This window comes from Dromiciops gliroides, chromosome 1, assembly GCF_019393635.1.
Source record: "Dromiciops gliroides isolate mDroGli1 chromosome 1, mDroGli1.pri, whole genome shotgun sequence".
In the NCBI taxonomy this organism is placed as follows: domain Eukaryota; kingdom Metazoa; phylum Chordata; class Mammalia; order Microbiotheria; family Microbiotheriidae; genus Dromiciops; species Dromiciops gliroides.
Window position 1 is genome coordinate 67,000,146 of NC_057861.1, and position 18,764 is coordinate 67,018,909.

At 36.3% G+C, this 18,764-nt stretch overlaps 1 protein-coding gene across 1 annotated transcript in view; it reads left to right on the forward strand.

Annotated features, from left to right (window-relative positions):
• Positions 1–1,977: 1,977 nt before the first annotated feature.
• The window catches only part of LOC122739246 (scaffold attachment factor B1-like), a 38,736-nt gene continuing 21,949 nt past the window's right edge, over positions 1,978–18,764 (forward strand). Inside the window, 13 exon segments of the mRNA XM_043981058.1 lie at positions 1,978–2,055; positions 6,638–6,700; positions 9,671–9,697; position 10,536; positions 10,674–10,708; positions 10,710–10,997; positions 11,000–11,187; positions 11,606–11,655; positions 13,011–13,111; positions 15,252–15,401; positions 15,512–15,594; positions 17,676–17,803; positions 17,957–18,045. Of these exon segments, the coding sequence (XP_043836993.1) occupies positions 1,978–2,055; positions 6,638–6,700; positions 9,671–9,697; position 10,536; positions 10,674–10,708; positions 10,710–10,997; positions 11,000–11,187; positions 11,606–11,655; positions 13,011–13,111; positions 15,252–15,401; positions 15,512–15,594; positions 17,676–17,803; positions 17,957–18,045 (1,281 nt within the window).

The following is an 18,764-nucleotide window of genomic DNA, read 5'->3' on the forward strand; positions in this document are numbered from 1 at the left end:
GTGACGGGAGACAAGTAGTTGGGTCATACCATCCCAGGAAGGTGAGACTGTGTTGTTCTCCTTTGAAAGATAAAGAAGCGATACCAGGAATCATCCAGTTTATCCTATGTTAAAGGGGGCTAAGGTGGGAAATGAAGTAGGGTCAGAGATAAAAGTTAAGGGACAACTCGTTTCAGAAGTTCATGAAGTCTAGTACTCTTTACACATTAGACCACATCTTACAAACAAAGCAGTTGCGTGATTTTTTTGGTAATTTCTTTTCCTGTTAAGGCATATTCCTTATGTAACCATAATTTCATGGGGGGGGAAATGGAGTGGAAGGTGGAGATGAATGTTCCACATCTTGCCTCAGGCAATAACTAGAGTTGGCCCACCATTCCATAATTAGTGGGATTGGTTTATGTTTTGTTTTTTAAAGTTGGGCCTATTGATCTGATTGACTTGGCTGCTTCCCAGCAGGAGGTATAGATGCTTTTGACAGTGTTTTCTTTCCAAGGTAAACCTAGTGCTGAGAAATGATGGCTGCTGAGGCCTCTTCCAACTCTCACAATCATTTCAATAAACATGCACCAAGCATGAGTTAGGCACTGGCTAGGCATTACCAAATAATGATAGCTAACAACCATGTGGCACTTTAAAATGTGTAAAGTACCTTAACATACATCCTCCCATTTCCACCTCAAAACATTCCTGTGAGGCGAATACTATTGGCATTATTGTTCTCATTTTACTGATAAAAAACTTGGACTCAGCGAAATTAAGTCATACTACTGGTAAATGTCAGAGGTGGGATTTAAAGCTAGATGTCCCCTGACTCTTAATTTCAGCACTGACTGTAGTATACTTCTTCAAAACAAAAGTCTTTGCCCTAGAGGTTATGCAATTAACTTTCATTTAGTTTTAAATTATGACACACTTACTACAGGCAGTAAATGAGTTTTTCCTTCTTTTAAGTTTTGAATGATTGAAATTAGCCAATTACAAATTACTATGATCGAATGGTAAATACTGTAGTTCTCTGCAATTTTACATATAAAAAAGAAAATCATGAAATGGGGTTTCACTGTCATCAGTAAAATTTAGATGACAAAATCAGCCATGATCGAACATTTCCCTTTCTAGTTAATCACAGAATGTGAGAGTTGGGAGAGGCCTCAGCAGCCATCTTGCCCAACCCCTAAGTGAAAAGATTGTGTACACACTTTACTACTGGTTTACCTGGCTCTGGTAGAATACTCCAGAGGGAGATAATAGGGGCTTTTGGTTTGTCTCTTGTCAACAAGTGGGAACAGGCCTGGCCTCAGAGTCAGGGAGACCCAAATCTGAATCTAGCCTCTACATTTCCTGACCCTTTCCCTCAACTGCTGAGTGCCTTAGGCAACTCTCTGTCCCTTGCAAAGATGGTGTTGACTGAAATTGGTAGGGCAAGTCTGCTCACTTGGGAGTTCCCTCCCTCCCTCCACTATTGATTATAGTCTTTATCCCTATCCATATCCTTTTATACCATTTTTATTGGAAAAATTTGGACTGATGTTCTTTCTCCTTGTGGCTTTTTATGCCTAAAGATTCCCGTCCAAGAGACAGAACACCCCAAAGATAAAAGCTTGGAAGGCTAACAGGCAATTCAGCTCTCCTTGACAGCGTTAAATAGGTCACTTCCCTTTCTAGTATAGAATAAGGACCAGATGCAATTTAAGTATATAATAAATTGAATTTTAATTGTGTTTCATTATATTTCTTATAAATTTAGAGCTACAAGGATTTTAGGTGGCAGTTCCCCTATTTATACAAGTGAAAAAACATCCCCCAAAAAATCAGGTGCTGTGAAATGATTTTATACAGAAATGTTGACTAGCTAATGAACTTATTTTGATTAGATGTTCCCTTTTAAAACAAGCAATTGGGAACTGCATTTAAAGTTTATGTGCTATCAGTTTTGGTCAACATGTGCTCTGTATTTCTAATAGGCAATTGAAGATGAAGGAGGTAATCCTGATGAAATTGAAATTACATCTGAAGGAAGCAAGAAAACAACTCCAAAGAGACCTAGCAAAGGTATTAAATAACAGTCATTTAAAAAAACTTAATCTGACCTTAAGAACCAAATTCAGAATGTGCTTTGCTTCTTCCTTTTCTTCTGATGTGTTTTACTTTTGAGTAAGAATCTTGCTTCTTTAATCAGAAGATTGATGTAGCGATGGAATAAGGCCGTTGAATTTTGCCACCTTCCCTGTAATGCATTTGGTTCCCATGGTATCAAAGGTACTCAAAGGAGTATTAAAAACAAACATGTTAAGAATGATTCCCTGTTGCATTCATTTTCTTTACTGGGACTGTCAGTGCCCTTAGGAATTTATGTCCTCTCATATAATTCTCTTAGGTTTAATTGGCTCCTCCTTATTGCTTTAGCATGACAAAAAATTATTTCCCTGGTAGACAAGTGTAATTCAACAGCAGTTAATTGGCTCTATCTACATAAGGACATAGACCTATTTGAACTGTATCTATTTCAAGAATGAGCCAACTAATTTCATTCATTTAGCAAACATTTATTGAGAACCAGTTATGGCCAAGTGCCTGTCCTGGGGTATGGGGTATTAGAAGACATGATCCCTCCCTTGCCAGTGCTACAGTCTCTTCAGGAAGGTAAGTTAAATAATCAGTTGAGTCTCTTTATCAAATTTTCTTAATTTACTTAATGTACTTTGTTTTAAGTTATCTGTGTAGCAAAATGTGAGGACTTTGCAAACAAGGACTAATTTTTAAATCTTGTTATCCAACCCTCTTAGAAAACTGCTGAATGCATGGTGTCCATTCTTGATTTGTACCAGGAAGGTACTTCTAATGAGTGAAACAACTTAATTTTTCTGTCTAAATCAAGAGCACAAACCACTGTAATAAAATTCTGACCAAGCCAGTCTAAAGTAGCCAAACATTGATTTCAATTCATGGGAAACCTATTTTAATGAATAAATCAGAATGATTCCTAATTAGAAAACCATCATTTTTTTGTGCAAGGTTGTATTAGAGTGCTGCTGATTTAACTGTTCCCATAAATTTTTTGTAAACTAATTTGTATAGTAGACCTTTTTAAAATGACTTTTGCTCCTTTCCATTTTAGTCTTTTGGAATAATCATGAATTTCATATTAATAAAACAGTTTAGTGAAGTTTTGCTATCATTTAAAATAAAGGATAAGTTTAGCAGTTTAGGTTAAATCAGTGTCTTGTGTTGGATATGTTTAATATAATGTAAGCCAGTGGTAACCTTTTTTTGTGTGGAATACTTAGTAAGTCACTTCACTTTATGAAAACCAGGTAGGCACTGGAGAAGTAGAGAAGGGAAAGTATTTCAGATAAGAAATTAATGACCAGGTTGTGTAAAGTACAGGCAGTACTGTAAAATGAAGAGCCTTGAGAAGCTGACTTAGACTACTCTTAGGCTACTGAGCAATTACTCATATTTATTTTCTATTAATATTTTCTAATATTTTGAAATGCATAAAACCATATTTTAAGTGGTTTTTTCTTAACTCCTGGAAAATAGAATATACATGTCTAACTTAAACCTACAGAACAATTTTTGACAGCACATTGTTCCCACACTGTTTGGGATGGTGACAGTAGTTAACTGGAAGTCTGTTCTGAAGAATAAACTCATTTGAAGCCCCAAAGGCCAGTAGTCATTTTAGTCACTTCTTATTAAGAGAGATCTGTGTTCCGATTTCACCAGTGACTTATATTGGCTTGGTTGCTGTGGGGCAAGTCACTTAACCTCTCAGTGCTTTAGGCATCTCATTCTGTTAAGTTGCAGCCAATGTGCTGACCTGTATGTGTAAAGGAAGTTTCCCCACCTGGGAGGTCTTTGTACTAATGAAATCAAAGGTCCATCCCACGTTTTATCTAATTGAAGGAGTTCCATCCCTTTGAAATCAGTTAAAGGAAGATGTTTAAGGTACATTGTTATTTGTAAATGTTTGTGAGACAGTGACATAAAGCCAATGAGTTGGATAAAATGTCAACTAGAATATAGACTCATGTGAAATAATTATGTGCTTGGCTTTTCTCCTGTGAAGTCTTGGAAAGAGTTGGTATTTATTTGTACCAAAGTGATAAACTTTGTCAGCCTTTCATAAAAATATTGAAAGTTCTCACTTGTGTGTGAATTTCATTTTATTATGCTCCATACACTTAAATGTTTTCCAGAATCCCATTTGTAAGTCAGAGCTTTGAAGTTAGAACACACTTTGTCCTTAAAAGCAATGTCATAGGGGCAGCTAGGTGGTACAGTGAATAGAACATCAGCCCTGGAGTCAGGAGTACCTTGACACTTACTAGCTGTGTGACCCTGGGCAAGTCACTTAACCCCAATTGCCTCATTCCTTTCCCCCCCCCCAAAAAAAAAAAGAAAGAAAAGAAATGTCATAGACATTTGGTTAAATTTTTAGTCTGGCCTAAATTATATAACCCATAATGTAATTGAGTTCTAGTATTCAGTATTAGTTTATCAGTAGCTCTATTTTAAGTATGTTAAGAGTTTAAATAGACTTCTGACCTACACTCAGTTTTATAACCTTTGTAATGGAAAAGTTTGTTTTTTGTGAACATTTGGGGAATCATTGGCATTGAGAAATCATCTCTTCTTCCCCCTTACTTCTTATACTTCCCCACCTAGTAACGGAAAGTTCCTTTTTTTTTTTTTTTAAACATATCTCTACATTACCACTACCTAATCCATGTGATAAGTACCAGTTTTAATTCAGAGTTCTGGGATTGTTTTATTTGAATGTTATAAAGCTTTAAAAGAAATATTTTGCTTTTGATTAAATGGTGTATATTAGAATGAAGATTATTTGTGCTGGTAAAACTTTATTATAGTTTTTCACATTATAAACTTATTTCAACAGGTCGAAAAAACAGAGGAAGAGGGTGCTGAAGATAATGGACTGGAGGGAAAACTCTGGAGATGAACAGGTATATAGATTCTAGTTGAACGGTGCAATTAGTAGTTACGCATTTTAATCCAAATACCTATCACATGCTTTTCCCCCCCCCTTCCCCCCCATTCTTCTTCTTACAGGAAGATGTTGAAACAAGTTTGGATAATTTTCGAGATATTGACATGATGGATATCAGTGTCTTAGATGAAGCCGAAATAGATAATGGGAGTGCTGTAGATTGCGGAGAGGACTACAGTGCTGATAATATTCTTGACTCCCTATCTGATAGTAAAGAAAATTGCTGATGGCAGAAATGAAGGAATTTCCAGATCAGCTTACAGAACATGCTGTAGGTAACTTGGAAACATCTCAAAAATGTACCAAAATGGTTCTGTGGCTGCATTATTTTGGTAATCCTAAAAACTGCCATCATTAGTATAGTGCATCTCTTAAATGTGTGGAATCCAATTGTTTTTTAATAACCAATGAAATCGAACACTGGTACATGACAATAAGTGCAAACACCCCCAAAAGGTGGTCTTGTTTTGTTCAAACGATAACATCTTTTAGCCAATGCCTCTCTGGTTGTGTGCTCATCTTTTGTATACAACATTAGATCTTAAAATACCACCATTTTAACATTTTGAATGATGGGCCAAATGCGGCCTGCATGCCACCATAAGGCTGGAATAAAAGAGTATTCAGGAATGTGTTTTTCTTGTATAGCCCCATGGCAGGGGTCCATAATTCTGGCTGTTTTAAGCTTACTTGTTAATGCTTGTTTCATTTTGGAAACAGATAAAATGGGGAATTAAATAATGGTTGGGAAAGAGTATCTTGTCTACCGGCTGTTTGCATGTGAGTCTGATAGTACTTGAAGTAGAATTACAAAATTTTAAAGATGGAAAGGACCTTGAAATATGGTCTAGTCCAATCCGATCATTTTACAACTGAGGAGACTGATAACCAGAGAATTAAATTGTTTACTAAGTCTCATAAGGCAGTGACAGAACAGGAATGAGGACCCAGTATTTTCTAAACTATACCACTGCCACAGAAAGTGAGGCACATTCTGTTGATCTTTCACACTGAATGGAAGGCAGTCCAAAAAAGTAATATGGCATTTCCTATGGAAGTCAAGCATCTTTATATGTATAGTGTAGAAAGGGTGTGAATTTAAAAACAGTTATACATGATAGTGAGTGTTATATGCTTCAGAATTCATTTTTTGAGGTTTCTTTCAATGATGCTGCCATTACCCAAATGGAACTCCTCTTCCAGAAATGCCTTCAGACACACTCCTATGCTTTGGAATAGCCTTCATTTTGGCCAGTCTTTGTACTTGGGTGTTGGATTTACTTTTAGGAAATGATCAAAAGTTATTCAAGCTTGGTGAATAAGGTAAGTGGTCAAGATAAATTTGTATTCTTTTGGGATCCAAATAAAGTGTAAACATGAAATAATAACACTGGTTTTCTTACATGACTCATAAATTGGTTCAAAATAAGTGTTTTGAGGAATGTTAGGATTATCAGAATAATAGTATTGCCTTTGGCAAAGGTAGTACTTATTTGAAAGTAGATGTTCAATGTAATAGGAGATCTTATATATTTTGGATAAAGAATTTTTGAAAAGTTCTTTGAATACAAGGTTTTATTATTCCTTTGAATGATAAAATGTCTTTTGCTTATCTTTCAGGTGGTGGACAAGGAGAGTGTAAACAATTTAGATACTTCATCATCTGACTTCACTGTGGTGCAGGTAAAATTCTAATATGTCCCCTTAACTGTTAGTGACTATGAAGTGATGTGCAGAATATATTTCACAACGCAAAGACAAACAACAAACATCCCTACCTTCAGGAGATGAAATTCTTCTTGTGAAGACCACAAGTACCCAATGGTATCTGTGGTATGCTTTTATTTTTGTAATCCTAAAAACTACCAAGGACTTCAAAGTGTAGTTGGGGATATAAGTAACTATCAGGAAAGGTCTCAAATAGGCAACTGCACCTGAGCTGATCCTTGAAGAGAAGTAAACTGTATAAAAGAAGCATGGTAAGGAGCATGGAAGTTGCAGGAATATGGGACCTGGGGACATCCTTGGAAGAAAGGGAGGCCAGTGATGGGCATTCCCAGTGGGGAAGCCCAAGTAGCGCCTGATTGAGCTTGGAACAGCAAGTGTGTTAAATAGAATAAGAGTGTGAAATCTCAAAAGGTAAAAAATGTCAACAGCTTGGTTTGTAAATAAAACAAAACTTAAGTTGCTTGAAGTCATGACATTGAAACATTTATGTTACCAACCATGCAACAAGTGTTCTTTGATGCTTCTCCACATCAACACTGCTATCTTCCTCTCATGGTGGGTAGAAAGGGGTCATTCTCTTACTGTTATTTAGCTGAAGCCTCTATTGACCCACCTGTAACTGACAGAAAAATGTTTCCTCTGAGACTCAGTTTATTTCTTTGGTATATTTTGATTATTGGGGGTGGGGGGTGAGTGGCTATTTTTAATTGGCTATAAGAAATTTTTACTTTGCTTTTAAATAGGATTATCTTTGTCAGGATAAGATTAAAGTGGTAGACTGAGACGAGATAGGGGACTATGAAAATCATGAATTTATAATCTAGGAAAAGTATGACAGCTGCAAAAAGGAAACTGTTAGTGGCACTAATGTGCCTTTTTAAAAAGCACAGACATGTCCTGTACAAAGATGAATGAATGAAAATGCATTTATTAAATATTTAGCATGTGCAGAGCACAGTGCTGAAGCTATAAGTAGAAAAGTTAAAATAGTCCCTGTGTTCAGGGAGCTCACATTCTAATAGCACATAGGAAGTCTCAGAGTGGAGCAGTAAGGAAGATGGTGATAGGTTTTACCTCTCTCAGTGGCAGTTTTGTTGGTGGTTATTATCAGGAACAGCAGGAATGGCAGACCCATTTTCAACAGTGGTTGTTTCCATGGATGATGGAAGCCTGTGCTAGAAGCAGAATCAGTGATCTGATGAGAGGTGCTTCTATTGTTTTACAAAAATGTACAAGAAATTATTTTGCTCTTCAATTGGTCTTGGCTGTGTGAAAAATGAAATGGTTCCAGAAATTTCTGCTTTGCACACATAGCCTAAGTTTCTTCTGTGGATTACTTGAATGTACATCTAGAGTTTATTTATGGCTAGTAGCTTACATAAATTTAAACTATGAGAGTAAATTTATCTTAGGTTAAACCTTGCTTTCAGCTATTGAATATATCTGATTCAGCAAGCATTTATTGAACACTTAATCTCCAAAACATTTTTAAATGAACTATTTTTATGGAAACACTTGATGAATAGTTAGCTCTTGCAGATATTCTTTTATATTTCTATTCCCAAATTAAGCCAAAGCATTTGCCCATAAATAAGTGATGAACCAAGAACCTTCCTTGTTTTATTTGTTTTGTATCAGTCAGAGAATGTGCACTCTTTTCTAGTTTGAAGTTTAGCGGGGCAAGGGAGAAGCTGAGCAGGGGGTTTCAACGGGAAGTTCAGCTGACCTTTACGGGTATTTTTATTTTTAAATTCTGTAATTTATCAATCTTCCAGAACCCCCAAACAGATTCAGGGGTTGGATTTGCAGCTTAACTAGATGCTGTTTCTGAAGTTCTTCCCAACTCTTAAGGCCTTATGATGCTGTCTTTTTAAAATTATAATATAAAACACAAATGTAACTATGTCAGCTCATACCTGCATTACAACTTTATTAACAAGCACTACTGCAGTTACTGTTTAGGGTACTGTTTTAGCCTGACATTGCATAGTACCATGTCTGTTTCATCAGGATAACACTTTGAAATCCAAACGGACCCACTTTTTCCCCCTCTTGAAGCTGTTGCACCTTTACTTGGGCTGGCACTTTGTATCACTTTGAAAGAGGAGCTTCACAGGAATCCTAAGATTCAGTTAGAATTAGAAGTGAACCTAGGCATTAGCAGTCTAGCTATCTCATTTTCTAGATGAGGAAACTGAGGCTGAGGTCCAGGAAAGTGAAATTAATTGCCCATAATTCTGCAGATAGAACAGAACTAGAATTCAAACCCAAGTCTTCTGGTTTCAAATTCAGTCCTCTTTCTGCAACATCATAAAGCAGGAAAGCCTAAATGATTCCTAGCTCACCTTTGGGTCTTCATAGTAGGACTTTGTTATTTTGTTGGACATGAAATCCCAGATCACCAGACATGCCAGTTCTCAAATGTAAGTACAAAAACATATCCTTAAGGTGTGTAGAAATGATTTGCAAATTCCTCGGCATAATTAAATTATCTCCATTTCTGATCCACCTCCATTCTGAATTTACCAAAAGTTGACCACAGTTTCAGAAACGAGCTCTATTATTGGTGCCTGGAAAACCTGTGACTAAAAGAAAGAGTAGCTATAATATGTGCAAATTCTACTTCAAGTTTAATTAATAGTACTTACTGTTGTTGAAAGGCCCATATCTCCTGCTTATTATTAATAGTACTTCCAAAATTTGGGAGAACAAAATGCAGAAGGGAGATCGCTTGCTTTCCGAGATTTGTTTCCTTGGTGAACAATTTTTCTTACCTGGACCAATATCTTTAAAAACCATTATTGCTTTATGATTTGCATTTTTTCAAGATTCTAGATTTGCTGCCCTTATTTAAATTTTAAAAAAACTATAGATTTCATTCATTTGGCAATGTCCTTTTTTTCTTTTTTCTTTTTGTGTTTACAGGAGATTGAAGATCCATCCTTGAGCCAGGTACCTGTAATCAGAAACCAGAAACAAGGGTTTTGAAACAGTTTCAATTTTCCTACCTACTGCATTATAAATCTTTAATTATTTTTTATCAATATTATTTCCTAGTAATTACCTTACTGTGGTATTCATTGTCCTGATGGTGGACAATCCCAATCATACCAGGATCATAGAGATTGGAAACCCAATCATATCACCAGATCTGTGAAAGTGGAGTATTTATCATTTTCAGTAACAACGTGGTGGTGGAGGACGGCTTATCCCATTCACTTTACTATAAATATTGATTAGATGACTATAAAGAGTTTGCCTACTCTTAAAAGAAAATTTGCACACCAAAACAGATCTTGTGATATTGTGCAATATCTTTAATTAATAGTTTTGAGTTAAAGCAGTTCAGGCAGTTTAAAGCTGTTGTGGGAACTAATTTAAAACGTAAGAAGTAAACTGGATTCCAGAAGAGGAAAGATTTTCTTCATGAAATGTCAAAACAATACTGGTTCACTTTCTGGACTGCAAATAATAACTCCTGCAACCGTTGGAAGAGTTTCTGGTATTTCATATTGGACTGTTCTGTTAAAAGAAATTCAAAAGAAATTTCGAAATTGAGCTGTCAGTGAATGATGGTACATTCAGTTATACACGTTGGACTTGGAAGCTAAATTTTGAAGAGCCGTATATAAACAGCAACATAATGAAGACTGTCAAGAAATCAGCCAGAAGGTTTTATAGGGGTTAATCTCTGGGATCCTTTCACTTCCCTCTAGGTTGACACTTTCTTAATATTACTAGACTGTTGGAATGCAGGTAGTTTTAAACAGTATAAGCATGTATACGTCAGGGTTTTTCCAATCTCTGTGTAGCTAGCAGTTTCCTCTTCATGTTAGTGTGGCACGCTGTGCCAGTTCCGCATTTGTGATTTGCTTTATTTCCCTGGTAATTAAACCTTGGTGCCATTCTATTCCTGTTAAATCCATAGAAAATGAGAAAATACTCGACATTTTGGGGGAAACTTTGTAAGTCTGACCCACTAAAAGAAGAAGGTTCCGACCTGGAGCAGCCATTTTCACAGGATGCAAGTAGCGTGGGGCCAAACAAAAAGCTTGCAGAGGAAGAGGACAATTTTGTCACCGATCATCCAGAGGAGGGAAGCAATTAGATTTGGACAGCGAGTCAACACAAGCAATTGCAGAAGGCAGAAAAGCACTTAGATATAGTGAAAAGGGAAAAAAGCGAGCAGAAAGTATACGAAGAGAAAATGGACTCTGACACAGTAGTGGTAGAGAACCTAAATGATCAGAGTAGAAAGCAACAGCATCAGAGAATGCAGAAGCTTCTATCGAGGAAGCCCAGGAAATGCCAGAGAAAGCCTCAAGCCCGAAACCAAAGATAGCAAAGAAGACACTAAGAAAAAGTGAAGATGAAGCTATTAATGAAGATTCATCTGCTACTAAAGAGTCCTCTACCAATGAGGGCGGTGATCAGAAAATGAGGTTTGTTTTTTCTCAGTTCTAGACCAGATGCTATCTTTTTTTCATTGGTCATTTAATGACACACATAAGCTGTTTTTCTTCAATTGGCCAGCCAGACTGATGAAAATGTAACTTATTTATAGAAAATATGATTGTTTCTTTGTGAGTTTTAAAACATATATGGATGTTCCTTTTCTCAACTACTATGGTTGTTTTCTATAATCTTTCCTAGTTAGCTTTAATCCAACAATTAATTAACTCCTAAGAGTCTGACATCTTAGTTCTTGGGTCAGATTTCCAAATGCAAGTTTGCCAGGTATCTTTTATTTCAAAACTAAATTTCTGGTAGGTATGCAACTTTAGCACGTGTAATATGCTTTTTAGTATAGTTTTCTGTATGTTTATTCCTTGCTTATATAACATTAACTTTTGTCTCTAGCTCTATTGAAGAGGACTCAGATACCAAAAGAGTCTCCAAAGATGAAAAAGGTACAGTGCCAGATTATGGGATGCAGCAGTCTCTTAATGTTCTTTTCAGTTTCAGTAGTGGTGATTTACTTGTACCCTATAATAAGCCAAGTTGTTGTTACATAAATTGTAATTTTCTCATTGAGGAAGAAATTTTCCTACTTGATATTGTCATTTATTTCATAGAATACTCCAGAGGAAACTCCATTCCAAGGGGGTTAAGTGACTTAGAAGGGGCCATATTTATAGGAGTATGCAAATCTGGAGCAGGCTGAGATACTCGAGGGGTGATGTGGCTTAATTCCCTCATTTGATAGATTAGAAAATTGAAGCACCATGAAGTTAAATGTTTGCCCAAGGAAACAGAAAGTTAAAAGAACCAGGATTTGAACCCCAAATCTTTACTGTTTTGGAATCTCAGCCTTCTAGTTTGACTTCAGCCTGAACAAGAATATCCTCTCATACCTGACAAGATATTATCTTGCTATTGCTTAAGATCTCCAGTGTTGGACACCTCAGAAAATTAGAGATATTTCTCTTCATATCAGGCCTAAATTTGCCTGTTTGGAACTTTTATTTATGCCCTGTGGGTCCAGGCATACTTTACCTCGAGGTTAAAATAACTTAGCTTGGGGAGCAGCTAGATGACAAGTGAATAAAGCACCTGCCGTGGATTCAGGAGGACCTGAGTTCAAATCCCGCCTCAGACACTTTACAGTTGCTAGCTGTGACCCTGGGCAAGTCACTTAACCCCCATTGCCCCACACACACAAAAAAAAACTTAGCTTGTAGTTGGGTGGAGGCTGGTAAGCCATGTTTTGGATTTTACACATTTTCAGGCCACTTCCCACCTTGAATAGCTGTGGTTTAAGTGTATGTAAAGGAATTGTGATAGTAGGCTTTAAAAATCCATATTTAAAAAGCCAAATGGCTGTATATTGGGGAAAAAATAGCATCAAATAGTTCGGGATTATCTAGTATTTCAATTATCCACATGTATTCTACTACATTCGTGTCATTAATTGAAAAGTAACTATTGGCTGTAATTGCTGGTTAATGGGTTTGTTTGAGTGAAACCGCTTTCAAGATAAAGGAATACGCTAAAGCAAAGAAAAAGGTAGTGACTTCCTAGAAAACTTTTATAATAATGTGTCTTCTCATTGACTTGAGAAAAATGGGCTTTAGGAATAACTCAGAATGCCTCTTTTCATCCCTTACAACTCCCATAAAAATTTCTGGTTGTGTAGTGCCATCTAGAAATGGTAGCTGTTTTTGTGTGCACATGTACTTGTGTGTGTGTTAGTCTTTCAGAGTTTCCTAAGGGACTTACAGTCTCCCAAACACTAATTGTTGGCTGAAACTTTCTTTCAAACCAGGTCATGCCACTAGCAGTTGTGGTAGAAACTTTTGGGTTAGTGGACTTTCTTCTAGTACCAGAGCTATAGATTTGAAGAATCTTTTCAGCAAATATGGAAAGGTAAGAATTAAAGGCTTTGTAGGTTGTACGAAAAGTTGGATCAACTTCTGTTAGACATCCCAGAATTTATACATTAAAATGAGTGTTGTCTTTTCAAAATAATCAGAGGGTCTATGGTGTATGTATTTTTATCATTTCAATGGTGGCAAATCTTCATCCTTAGAGCACTTAAACAGCTAAAAGTCCTTTGAAGCTAAATCCAAATGAGTGGGTGATCAAGCTGGATAATAACATTTTGTGGCTGCAATAAGGTTTGACTGGAATAATGAGATATTTTTCTTTATAGGATATATATATTCTCATTCTGCCAGCAGAATTTATGACAAATTGGAATTTGTGTGTAGAAAACCTAAGGTTTTTAAAAGACAGTCCTTGTTGAGTATATAAGTTTGCCTATGTTAATCACTTATTTCATATTTATGTGTTTATTAGGTTACTTAGTTTTAACTTAGTTAAAAGAATGAGCAGTGTGACCCTGGGCAAAATCACTTAATCCTCATTGCCCTGCAAAAAAAAAAAACAAATAAAAAATAAAAGAATGTGGAAAGGAAGACTTAGGAAAATTGAAAACTTAAGCAAAGGGTCCTCCTTAGTAACCTTACTTAGCCAAATTCATATTTCTTTCGTGTAAGAATGTCCATCTAATATAATATATAAATGGTTTACAAGCCAAATTGGGGAAAATTTCCTCTGTCCTTTTCAGTATTCTTTTTTAACTTAATATCATCTTTCTATCTTTTAGGTACTCAAGTCCTTTTTGCTTTTTCTTCCCTTCCCCTTTGAAAACAGGAGTTCACTAGTTTAAAAAAAAAACAGGGAACCTCAGTTCTGATATTTTGACAGGAGAGAGGGAGTGGGGCATTTGTGGGAAGTTTTTTACAAAAAAACATTTTGAACATCTCTAGTTTATGCTGAGGACTGAATAGTAGATTCTATCAGGAAAAAAATCACTATCACCAGTAGCCTATAAAAAGAACAATACAATAAAACAAGAAAGGGGTAAAAAACTAAAATATTGGCTTGAGTATGTAAATATTTTTTGTGAATTTTACTCCTAATTTGTAGTACAATGAAAATTGATCATTCAAAATATGTCCTTAAACTCTCATGTTATTTTAGTACAGCAGTACTCTGCATATATATCCAGAATGCTACATTGATGCTTATATATGTGGTTGTCTACTCTGTATAACATAGTAATTTGCTTACAACTTCAAAAAAGAATTTATAAGAGTATTCAGTTTGACTCCCAATTGTGGGGACCAATTTTTAATTGGGGAGTGTTAGCTAAATGGCTCACCGCAATATTGGGGCAACGAAGGAGACTGGCAGCCTCCCCCAAGGCATAAAAATCTCAAATAACAATTGTTTACACAGTCCAATATTATTTTCCATTATACCACACCATTTCTTTCTGATTTTGGAAGAGGTTCATCCTCTTCCTCAGTAATAGCCACTAAAGATGATTAGTAATAAAACCTCCATTGATATCCCACATTTGATACTTCATGTCATGGAGATGGGTTCTCAAAAGCAACATCAGTAGAATGCACTTTGGGTGGGTCCTGTCAGGCTTGGAAAATTTCGTATTATAGATACTCCTGTCTCTTGTCTGATGGCCAGACTAGCTAAATGAAGGCATCATTGCTTGGAAATTTTTGTCCACTAGGTGACTTTTAGGTTTTTTTGTTTGTTTTAACAATCCTTGAGACTCTCTACTAGGGTCAGGAGGAGTTTTTTTCTGCTTTAGTAGAGAGAACATATTAATGAAATTATAAATCTTTAGGAGTGTTTCAGGAGGATAGAAAAAGTAAATGATATCTATACAAAAAGCAGTAGCAATAAAAGTATATGTTGTCTGTGCCCTCACTGCCATAGTGCCTATACTCTTTGGTTTAGAAACACATTAGTCGTCTCTTTTTCATCTTCTGACAACACCACAATAAAAGTTGGTTGTTCAGTAATTAAACTATTCCAAGAAACGGTGGAAGATGCATATAGCTATTAACATGAGTGTTAGATTTTCCCATCTTTAATATTGTCCTTCTGCTGATATTGCCCTTCCCTTTATTTATAAGTGATCATTTGTAGCTGACATAACACATAAAATGGTGCTCAGTGTGTGTTCTCTTTCCTAAAGGTTGTTGGTGCCAAGGTGGTCACTAATGCTCGAAGTCCTGGGGCTCGGTGTTATGGTTTTGTCACAATGTCCACATCTGAGGAAGCAACAAAATGTATTAACCACCTTCACAAGACAGAGCTTCATGGGAAAATGATCTCAGTAGAAAAAGTAAGTTCTAAACCACCCTTTGTGGTATTATAACCAAATACTTAGAAGAAATTAGTTCATGTAACCCTGTATTGCTTCTATAATTTGAATTTTTTTTAATATGATTTCAGACAAAAAACGAACCTGCTGGGAAAAAAACTTCAGACAAGAGAGAAAGTGATGGAAAGAGAGAAAAATCAACTAATAGTGACAGGTATTTGTTTTTTAAAAACTGAAAACATAATTGATTTATTAAATCCTTTTGGCAGATCTTAGTCCCTGTCTTCCTGGTACTCTACTAACACAATTATGTAATCCAAAACAATTTACAAACATACAAGAGAGGTAAAAATACAGCTATTTGAGATGTTAACAGGAAGGAAGTCATAGTAAGGAGGTTGCATTTGAATTAGGCCTTAAAGGATAGATAAATAATAATAATTACTGTTCTTTTATACACTACCTTAAATTTATACAGCACTTTGCCCACTTTTTTTTTTTTGATCCCTATTTTACAAATAAGGAAATTGAATTACAGAGGCAAAATAATTTGCCTACCATGTGTCAGGTACTGCTAGGTACAGGGAAACAAAAATGAAATAGTTCTTATCTTCAAGGAACTTGCTATTTACAAGGAGAGAGATGTACATGTATAAACATAAGGTAATTGTGGGGTAGGGTTGGGGGTTGTAACTGGAAAGATCAGGAAAGGCTTCTGGTAGAAGATAACACTTGAGCTGAGCTTTGAAAGAAAAGAAATGCAGATTTCTCTTAAGCAGAATGGAATAAGAAGTGCATTTCCAAGTATTAGGGACAGTCAAAGCTGGTAGATTGGATTTGGAGGAGGATCATGTGTGAGAAACAAGAAAAAGATCAGTTAGTTGAGTATATGAAGGGGAATAATGAATAATAAAACTACATTGAAGCTAGGTGGTAAGGCTTTAAACTCTAGAGAAAGGGGTAACTTGAGTTACTGAATGCCTGAACTAAGGTGGTACTCATGGGACTGGAGAGAAGGGAATAAATGCTAAATATACAGAGATAGAATAGATCAGTCTTGGCAACTAGATAAGCTACGTGGGTAAGAGGGAGTAGGGATTTAGAGATGGTGCCAAGGTTATAATCTTGGGTGACTTAACAGAAATAAGGAAATCTAGGAGAAGAGTGGCTTTGGAGGAGAAGATAGTGATGTGTTGAGTTTAAGCTGCTTGAAGTATATCCATTTTGAAATGTCCACTGGTTGGAGATACAGATTTGAAGGTTAGCAGAGATTTAGGCTATTTACATAGATCTGGGAACCAGCTGTGTAGAGATGATTAAATCCATAGGCATTAAGGAAGTCAGCAAAAGAGTTATATGTAGAGGAAAGAGCCCACACAGCCTTAGGTTACATCCACAGTTAAAGACTATGATGTAGATTATCCAGCAAAGTTAGATTTCCGATCACTCCTGATTCAAAATCCAGAGTACTCCCCATTATTCCACACTGCCTCTCAAGAAGATGGGAGTGATGGCATTCTAGGCATACAGAGTGTTATGAGCACAGCAGAAGGAAGAGCCAGGAATGATCATTCAGCGGATGTGGCCAATTGGTCTGGAAGAACTGAATGCAAAGTAGTGATACAGGATCACTGGGGAAAAGTAGGGGGTGGTATCAGGTAGGGGAGGTACTTGAGTGCCTAAGATTACATTTTTATTCAGTGGGAAGCTGTTGAAGATTTTTGAGCAGTTTCACATCCACTTTGATGCATAAGGAAGATTGGTCTGGAAATGATAACCAGGCTTTCTTAGAAGGAGAGCAAGTAGAATTGTAAAGACCTTTTTTTAATGTATTATCATTTTCCCTGATTTATATCAGAGTGCCGTACTAAGATTGTTCCTGGGGGAATAAAGAAGGATGGGCTAGGTGGGTGAGGTGTTGCAGAAATAGGATAAACTGGATTTGGTAACTGATTAGAAAGGGGGAAGATGCAGTAGAAGGAAGAGCAGGGTTTCGAACATGTAAAATTGGGTGCCTGGCAAATCATAAGCTCTTAGTGTAGTGTTTATTGATTGACTCTGGAAAAACTAATAAATAATAAGCTTAATTTTGGACAAGGTGAATTTGAAGTGCCCCGGGACCTCTCCCAAGCCACTTAAAAGAGCATGTTGCCAGTTGAGTGAAGAGAAAAGAAAAAAATAATACATACAGTAATTATTAGTCTTATTCCAAATATTGGAACATCCAAATTACAGTTCATTACTTAATCTAATAGATAATTCTTTGTGTTTTGGGGATTGTGGTATTATTCCTAGATCTACGAACATAAAAAGAGATGATAAAATGGACAAAAAAGATGACACTAGAAAAGAAGATGGAAGTGATGAGAAGGATAAAGATGAACAGAAACCTGGATCTGATCGAGCGAGAGCTACTAAATCAGGTACTCTAACTAATAATGGAATGACTTCTTATTGCTTTCTTCATATCAGATTGGTTGTCTTTGGTCAGTTGCTTACACAAATATATTGAGATATATTTTACCACTTCAGGGTTATGCTGCTTATCTTGGATTTTTTGATTGTCTTTCATATAGGAAGTCGAGGAACAGAGAGGACTGTAGTAATGGACAAATCCAAAGGAGAACCTGTTATCAGTGTAAAAACAAGTGGAGGAAAAGAGGGAGTAAGTATATTTTAATCAAGATCATCTTGTAACTTTTATGTGCTTGTGGGTAAATTCATAATATGAAAATAACTTCTAGTTTATAACAATTAGACATTGTAAAATTTTATATCATTGAGCTTTTTTTAAGAAAAGAGAAAATGTAACTCCATTTTCCCCTGATAATTATGGTTCTATTAATATACTTTTTAAGAATTCAGATGACAGCATATTTGATTTTTGTGTTAATATACTTCATTACTTGGCATTTGTAATTATTTTAAATGTATATTTTAGAAAGATAAGTAAGGGGGGCAGCTAGGTGGCGCAGTGGATAGAGCACCGGCCCTGGAGTCAGGAGTACCTGAGTTCAAATCCAGCCTCAGACGCTTTGACCCTAGCTGTGTGACCCTGAGCAAGTCACTTAACCCTCATTGCCCTGCAAAAAAATTAAAAAGAAATAAAAAGGATACGTAAGATTAGAGGGGGGCAGCTAGGTGGCGCAGTGGATAGAGCACCGGCCCTGGAGTCAGGAGGACCTGAGTTCAAATCCGGCCTCAGACACTTAACACTTACTAGCTGTGTGACCCTGGGCAAGTCACTTAACCCCAATTGCCTCACCCAAAAAAAAATTTTAAAAAGATTAGAGGGCAGCTAGGTGGCACAATGGATAAAGCACTGGCCCAGGATTCAGGAGGACCTGAATTGAGTTCAAATCCGGCTTCAGACACTTGACACCA